The sequence below is a fragment of the Corvus brachyrhynchos genome, unplaced genomic scaffold (assembly GCF_000691975.1).
Source record: "Corvus brachyrhynchos isolate BGI_N302 unplaced genomic scaffold, ASM69197v1 scaffold58, whole genome shotgun sequence".
Lineage (NCBI taxonomy): Eukaryota > Metazoa > Chordata > Aves > Passeriformes > Corvidae > Corvus > Corvus brachyrhynchos.
Window position 1 is genome coordinate 613447 of NW_008239539.1, and position 8703 is coordinate 622149.

Below are 8703 nucleotides of genomic sequence, written 5' to 3' on the forward strand. Positions count from 1 at the left end.
CTCTTCTCCTGAACTGACCAAGCTCTCCCTGCCTCGAAGAGCAAAGTGACAGGCAAATGGATGTGATTCACTGCCAGGGCAGCAGCAGATTCTCCATAAATTCAAATCCCATGACCACAGGTGTGACTGTGAGCTCAGGCACTGTGTTGGAATGGTGAGGGCAGCAAGGCTGCCCTTGAGAGGTGTAACAGCACTGACTTGTCACCCAGCTCCAGCCTCACTTATTTATCAGTAATACCTTAATTGCCATGATGGCTGGGTAAAAGCCAAGCAGCTGAACTATTCAGCAAAAGCTTGGCATCATCTCTGTCTTCACAGTATCAGCCTCTCCCCTCACTAAACAGCCTTAATGAATATGCTGTACTGTCAAAAATACTCAGAAATGGGTCAGACATACCTCCATTATTCAATCTAAAAATTGTCAAGGGAATCCTTATTTACCAAGTTCACTGACATATAACAACTGCTGCCTAATTAAGAGGGTTCCAGCATGAATTTTATTTAACATCACACTGAACAAGAATGAAATGCTCAGTTTCAGTAATTTAATACAGAAGGTGCAAAATAAAATTTAAGAGCAGTATAATCAAATACACAACACATGTACTAATGTAACCTTAGTGAGCCACTACAGCACACACCCGCATTCCTGTCCGAAGGGCTTGGAGAGGCTTTTGTCAGAGGTTCACCTAGGTCAGAGCAGCAAATCAAGCTAAAAACACCCAACATACCAGTATAAAAAAAAGCCAAATCCCAAGAACTGGAGTCTTAACATCTGCAGAATCCTGGACACAATATACAGTACAGAGCAAGATGGTATTTTCACACAAGCTGTTGCATTTAATGAGTAAAATCATGACACTTGAAGGCTGTAAAGAAGAAACACTGGGGAGAAGGGCAGGTTTGCCGAAAAAACACGGGGACCATCAACATTTTGTGCTGGACTGACCCAAGAACACAGATGGCAACAATCCATTCACAAGTGGTGTGTGTGTCCAAGAGAGCAGCAGCACTAGTCACCTCTTGCTGTGCTGCACTCCGTGGATCCGAGGTTGGAAAAGAAGGATCCAGGCTATGATGGACTTGCCACTTCTTCCAGAAGCAGCAGGGTGGGAGAACCAGCACCTCTTGCAGGCGGAGGCTCCTTCAAAGACTCACCTCATGCACAGGTAGGTATTAAATAGAGATGCCCAGCACATGTGAGAGCTACAGCACAGACTGAGATACCTGTGACAGTACCAGGTAACAGGGACACCTGGGCATGGGGCAGCTCACACACAAACAACATATAATTAGCACAACCATTGCCCGCTTTTTCTTCTCAGGGAAGTCATGAAAAGCATCCCAGACCACCCTCCTGCTCCCAACTTCAACCTGCACCATGGCACTCAGAATGTGCTTCCATCCTTCCAAGGAGGTAAGGGGTTAAACCTAGACTAGACTAGATCTGTTGCCCTGGGAAACCACTGAGGGGCCACTGCAGTGCCTGGAGGGAAGGTTTCTGAAGGATGCATCTGCTGGGAAGTAGGAGAGTCTGAGCCTTTTCTGCCTGGAACAGCACCACTGGAGCAGAGGGCAAGGTACAAGTGCCAAAATGGTGGCAGTCACAGCAAGGCTGTGCCCTCCTGCTGTAACATCCCTGCTGCTGGAGGCACAAAAAATCATCCATACCCTTCCAGTACCTGAAGGGTACAAAAAGATGGAGAGAGATTATTTACAAGAGCCTGGAGTGACAAGACAAGGGGGAATGGCTTCAAACTGACAGAGGGCAGGGTTCGATTAGACATTAGGAAGAAATTCTTCCTGGGAGGGTGGGGAGGCCCTGGCACAGGATGCCCAGAGAAGCTGTGGCTGCCCCATCCCTGGAAGTGCCCAAGGCCAACTTGGACAGGGCTTGGAGCACCCTGGGATAGGGGAAGGTGTCCCTGCCCACGGCACAAGGGTGGAAGGAGATGAGCTTTGAGGTCCCTTCCACCCCAAACCAGTCTGGGATTCTGTGATCTGCCAGAGCAAAGAGTTCAGGTGAGAAAAGACTGCACAGATGGTAGCTGGCCCAAGGTACAAGCAAAGACTACTTTGGTGCATACTTTGAGAGGCAGAGACATCTCATGTCCCACCTTAAGGTGCAGGAATGGTGGCATGTAACATCAGGGAAGTAGCAAGACAAAAATCACAAATTTTACATTCCTCTTTCTTTGCAGGAGACGTGGCAAGACAAGGAGGTGGTTCAGGAGTGGTTCAGGTGCTTCAAGAGCTCTTCTGTCTCCACGTGCACTTGGATTTTACAGTGCCCATTTAGCCAAGCCCTACAGACAGTGTCCATGTGCGATGGCCACAGATGCATGCACAAATCTGGGAACCAGTGACTTTGCTGGGTGTGCCTTTGGGTCATGCACAGAGGTGCATCACAGAGCCTTCACAATCACAGGTACAGAGGAAAGAGACTGACCACCTTTGAGAACAAATAGCTGATCCAACATTTTGATGCAAAAGGCAAAGCAGGATGACCAAGGGAGCTGAGGCCACCTGGTCTGACATCACTCCTGGATAAAACAATGGAAAAGCTGGAGCTTTTTTTTTGTCTGTTAAAGAATTAAAAGATAAAAATATAATTAACAGCAGCCATGACAGTTTTACAGAACTACGTTGAGCTGAACCCAATTTCATCCTTTGAGGAGATTCAAAAGTCTGACTACATAGTTAGACATGCAGGATAAATGTTAAAATATCCCTTGACTGTGAGATGTGCATTTACCCAGCGTTTGAGCAGGCACTAAATGAGAGTAGAACTAGTGACACTTCTCTCAGCACAGACTTTCACAAGGGAGAGCATCACCAAACAGAGGGGTTCTCCTATTTGGGGTTTCTGCAAAGATCTGTCCAGTTTAACACCATCCAGGGCTGCAGAGCAGGCAGTCCCAGGCCCTCACCACCTCTGCCACAGGATGATGAACAGCTCCAAGGACCAAGGTTACCCCCATGTGCTGGAGAGGGAAGAGATGGATTTCCTTTCTCTCATTCCCTGCAACACACCTGTCCTCCCCCAGCCCCCACTCAGGCCCTTATCCAAAACACTCAGTGGTATCACTACTCTCCATGATACTCCTGATGCTTCCAACACATTCCCAAACCACTACAGTTGCTGACTCCCTCAATCCTTTTGTTCCATGATGCTATCCCATGAAGCCCAGAAGCTGAAGCAGAGAAGCTGTCCCAGGGTGCAAGAACAGACATTGTCTTCTGAGTTGATCTTCCTCCTGCAGCTTTCAGGATAAGAGGGAACAGCCAGTACCAGCACACCAGGTACTGCAGCTCCCAAATAAAGCTTCCAATCCAAGGCCAAATGTGGGACATGAGACAGAGAGAAGGAAGTCTTTCCCTGTTAGTGGTTAACAGCAAAATTTCTGCTACCCTCCTCTGAGGTTCACAGTCTCCTCCTACCAGAAATCAAACACTCACACGTGACACTGAAGACTCAGAACTTCAACACCAATATCCACAGGTTTATTATTTATCCTGTAAAAATTCAGGATCTGGCAAAACTCAGAATTTTGTCTGGTCAGAGCTGCGCAGGAAGGCCAGAGTGGACATTTCCTCATATTCCTCCATGGCACCTCTCCTGTGAGGACAAGCTGAGAGAGTTGGTGTTGTTCAACCAGGAAAAGAGAAGGCTCCGGGGAGAAATTAGAGCCCTTCCAGTGCCTAAAGGGGCTCCAGGAGAGCTGGAGAGGGACTTTGGACAGAGGCCTGGAGTAACAGTACAAGGGGGAATGGCTTCCCACTGCCAGAGGGCAGGGTTAGATTAGACATTAGGAAGAAATTGTTCCCTGTGAGGGTGGGGAGGCCCTGGCACAGGCTGCCCAGAGAAGCTGTGGCTCCCCCTCCCTGGAAGTGTCCAAGGCCAACTTGGACAGGGCTTGGAGCAACCTGGGATAGTTGAAGGTGTCCCTGCCTATGGTGGGGGGAGGGAATGAGATGGTCTTTAAGGTCCCTTCCAACCCAAACCAGTCTGTGATTCTATGAAAAACAAAAGGCTTGTGGGGACATTACCATCAAAACCTACACTTAGAACTTTACACCTGGACACTTGGCTCGGTATCACTATAGCTGGTGGAGGAGGTGGTAAATTAACTAGTTCTGGAAAGAATGTGCAAACCTCAACCACTGGTTGTGAATAAGCCAGGCTGGAGAGGGCACAAAGTGTCCTTTACGTGCACAGAGGGAGGAAGGCAAAGCCTCTAGGCCAGAAGAGTAGAAAAGCACAAGACAGAATGTACCCTTGGGAACTGCCAATTAAAAACTCATTTTGGGTCTACATCAGTGCAAAATTAAATAGAGTCATGTTGGCAGCGTTGTCATCAGCGCTGACACAGCAGCACTGAGCACATGAGTGAGAGCTCATGAGGCAGAAAAAGAACTGATAGTACCAGGAATTAGATGGATGCAAACCTAGACACTGTCAAGGTGCATGGAGACTACATTCCAAATAGTCCAGAGCTGCAACTCTGCTTGGGGAAATGGGACGTGTGACCACAGAAAGCAGAATGACAGAAATATATCTACTAAACCACACCAACTGCCCCATTCACAGCCAGGCCTCTCCCAGGGAAAAAGCCACTGCCCACTAGGCTTATGCTCCTTCTCTTTTTTCCTAAAGAATTTCTTCACCCTAAGCTGAAAAACCAAAGAGCTTTCAGAGCAGTTTACCAATGGTCACTTATTTGAAAGTTCAACCAGCTTTGAAACCACAGGTTTTGCTCATTTAAAAAAACAAAACAAAACAACCTCATCTGTTTTCACATAAAAACAAACAGGGGTTTTGGTTATGACTCAAAGTGCTCACGTTACACCACATTCTCAGAGCCACCTTGGCTGGGAGCTGCAGCTGGACCCCTGCCTGTGCTCCAGCCCCGAGACACACAATCCAGAGCGACTCCAGCCAGGATCATTGGGAAATGCTCTGCCTGGACATCTGCCCAGTGCTCAGACCCAAACAAAGCACTGAATGCTGGGCCCTGTACCTCAGCCATCTGTTGGAAAGGGGACAGATGCAGGTCTGAGCGTGAGCCAGTGCTTTAAGCCAGCTCTGCTGGTTCAGATCTCAGCATGGAGCAGTGAAAGGTAACATCTCCATGAGTGTCCTTCCCCCACGCACCGACACAGCCATCTAAACAAATGCATAACACTAGCACCAAACTTTATCTTGGCAGCAGGAGAAACCTGAGGAAGTTTCACTCAAGACCCATCAGTCTTCCTGGCCCGTGACTCGCACCAGAATCAACTCCTTTCTGGCTTCTCCTTGCACAGGAATGCAGGAAGGAATCTGTCTGTAAAGTTTATTGACCTAATATCTTCCGCTCATGCTAATGATTTCATGGCTTTGTTTACCACTCCAGTCTGTCCTGCAGAAACAGACACATCACTGGTCATGTTTGGAAACACAGATTGTTTGGATAAGGAGTATAATAAACCACTTGAAAGCTCACAAGGGAACACAGAAACCTCTGGACATACCTAGCAACAAGGATCTGGATATCAGCCGTTCTCCAAAACCTTACCAGTACAGTTTGGCTCTGGCTGACAGAGCACTGGGTTGAGCAAAATGAAACGTTCAGGTAATGGCAGTACCTCACAAGTCGGAGAGAGTCTTTGCGGATGTTCACCAAACTCCTCAGTGTCTTCACTGGCTCGTGTGGAGCTGGAGTTATATAGGGAAACTGGAACAAAAATGCAAATAATTCTCCTGTTATTACACTATTAAAAGGTAGCAGCATGTTACCTAACATACAATTTACCCAAATCAAGAAGCATGTAGCTTTCAGGGTACTCAGTACAGCAGCCACAAGAACAGCAATAGCAAATTTTATTAACAGACAAATCAAACATGTTTCAGGGTGAAAATCCTGCCCTGGCCCAGCAACAGCTCATACTGGAAACACACACTTTAAGAAAGGGCATTTTCACAAGGTCTTTCTCTCCACTCTGAATTCTCAGTCAGGAAAGCCTTGCTCTCCCAAGCTTTTATTTCCACTAAAGAAACCACCTCCAGCTTGAGCAGAAGAAATGCAGCTCTTTCATGTGTATTACAGCATACAAGCAGTGAGCTGACTGCTAATCAGCATGCTGAAACCCTGGATTACTGGGGGAAACTCTTTTTATTCTGAAACAATGGGCCAAATGTTCTGGAAAAGAAAAGAGACAGGGATAGGGGGCCTCATTCTATTCTACAGTCAAGAAACCTTCTCTCACAGATTGTCCTTTAAATAGGGACAATAAAGCTTCAGACTGTAATTCTCCTTAGTGGGCACAGGATCTCCAGTGAGAAATGCAAAGGAAACTGCTTATTGTGGTGATCACAACCTGTACAGCTGCAGAACTGCCTGCTGGGTACCAGGGACCACCAACACACGTTTCCTTAGAAATGAGGCAAGGCCTCAGTTACTCCAAAGCAAGAACTGGGCTCATGTCCAGAAAACAGTGTTGCCACTCTGTGTTTGAGTGTTTTTTTTTTTCCTTGAAGATTAATCAGAGCTGCCAAAGGGCTTTAACTTTACATAGGCAAACTATATTCCACAACAGCCTCCTTCTCTTAAACCTACTTGGCAAATGTCCCACGGTGTTAATGGCATCTCACCCACTCCCCTCCAGAGAAATGATGAAACCCAGTGCTGGGATGTCAGCAAGGAAACCCAGGCTGAGACATGCAGGTAATTTAACTCTGCCAGGCTAGCCCCTACAGGGAGGGCCCTGTGTGCAGACATGGCACAGGGGATGTGGTGAGCACCCCCAGGCCTGCCCAGCACTTATACAAACACAGATTTCCAGCTCAAGTCCCTCCTTCCTAATTCTGTTGCCCAATTGCACTTTCTGCTTCAACAAGAACTTTCCAGATTCCTCCTTGTCCTACCCTGCACAGTCCTGTGAACTGAGTGTGGTTCTAAAATGACCAATGGCACAGCCTGAGGAGAAACTCAAAAAGCAGAACGTGCTTGTCACTGTTCCAATTCAAACTTGCCTCAGTTTCCCCCACCTGTAAAACCAGTGTGATCCCAAACTGCCACTGAGCATTACAAACATTCATTAATTAATTAATGGTTACAGCTTTTCTGATGAGGAGAACCATGACTTCAACTTCTCATTTTCATGCAGGAACAACTAGGAAAACAGTGGACAAAGCAAGCAGCTCTTCCCTTTCCTCTCCAGCACTCAGAAAACATCACCAAATGACTCCTACTCTGTTACCTTTTGGTTCTTTTTAAGCAGTTCCGAGATGGAAGAGAAATCCAAAACATAACACTTGCATAAAATTCCTGTCTTTCCCTCACAACAGCATTATTCCCTTTACAAGAACAAGCCAATCACTTGAGCAAGCAGCTTTTCACAGTCCCATAGACACCTGTGGGCCCAAAAATACCTTTATGTTCCAGTTAGGAAAACTAAAAGAGAGAAGGAGGGACTTTCTGAGCAGCCCACCTAGGTATAAAACTCACAAAATATCAAGGTCTGTCTTAACACTGCCCTACACCCAGTCAGGCCACTCATTTACACAGAAAACAGCATGTGTTGAACACTGGCTGGAAGCCATCCAACATGTCCAGCAGCCTTGGGAAGTTCAGGCTCTGCTTCCCAGCCTTCTCTGCAGCATGCTTTACACTTGCTCAGGCAGGCAGGCAGAATTAGTCCCAAATTTTGTGCTCCTGAGTCCCTGTTCTTCTTCCCCCACCACTAATTCTTTCTGTCCTGAGTGAAAATAAGCCTCAAAGGTGAATTCAGCTTCTCTGGAAAACTCAGTTTGCATCTGAACAGACTGAAATGACATTCCCCAAGCAGTGAGGACCTCTTAGGTCTGTGCCATCCTCTTCCACAAACCACACAAGATCTTCCAAAACAGGCAGGAAACAAAAAAGAGTAAGACAGAATGTAGGAACTTGCCTGAACTGGTCTATTCCCCAGGAAGTTTAAGTCCATGTTCTCACCAAAAAGGTAACCCTCGGGGTGAGGGGTGTCAAACTTCTCTCCTCCCATAAAGAAGTGACTTGCAAAGTAGTTTCCTAGAAACAAAAACCACAAGGGAATGAAAAAAAATCTCTAAATGAGTGCTTCCCAGAGAAGTCTGTGCAGTTTTAAATCCACAAGTATAAAAGAGCCACAAGACACAGAAAATACTTGCTTATTCACCTCTTCCCTGTAGTACCCAGGGCCACTGCCAACAGTAGGAGAAGAGAGAAAAAAAACCAAATAAAACAAAAACCTAGAATAAATCATTACAGTAGAGATAATTCCATTTCAACTTGTTTTCCAGAGAAGGGAGAGGGAGCAGGAAAAGTCAGCTCTTTCCAGTATTGCTCCATTCTGGTGAATTCTTCCTGTTTTTTCCACTTCCCAGTGTGAAGCCCAGTCCCAGTAACACCACGGGCCTGCTCAGAGAAGGATGAGGCTTCCTCCCACTGCATAATTCAGCACAGCCAGAGGGCCTCCTGTTAGGCAAAGTTTGCCTTTCGTTCCCTCTTTCACTCCCATATCCCAGGCAAGAACCACACCAAACCTTTACTGGGAGTGCTGGAGACTGTACACCTTGATGCTGATTTAATTAATAACACTGACAGCTCTAAATGCAAAAACATGGATGTCTGGGAGAGAAAACAGGGACTGACTAAAGTGAACTTCAGCTCTGAAAGTTTCCCCACGAATTGTTTCATTCAT

At 46.6% G+C, this 8703-nt stretch overlaps 1 protein-coding gene across 4 annotated transcripts in view; it reads right to left on the bottom strand.

Moving 5' to 3' along the window:
• Positions 1-8078, bottom strand: part of MGRN1 (mahogunin ring finger 1) — a 42970-nt gene extending 34892 nt beyond the window's left edge. For 2 of the 4 annotated variants that reach the window (XM_017741282.1, XM_017741283.1), the window contains exons 1-2: positions 7933-8078; positions 5629-5717 (exon numbers count right to left, since the gene is read on the bottom strand). In XM_017741282.1, coding sequence (XP_017596771.1) covers positions 5629-5717; positions 7933-8025 — 182 coding nt within the window. In that variant the 5' untranslated portion in view covers positions 8026-8078. The remainder of the gene's footprint in view (positions 1-5628; positions 5718-7932) is intronic. The other 2 variants (XM_017741285.1, XM_017741284.1) reach the window with 1 other exon arrangement.
• Between the last annotated feature and the right edge of the window lie 625 nt (positions 8079-8703).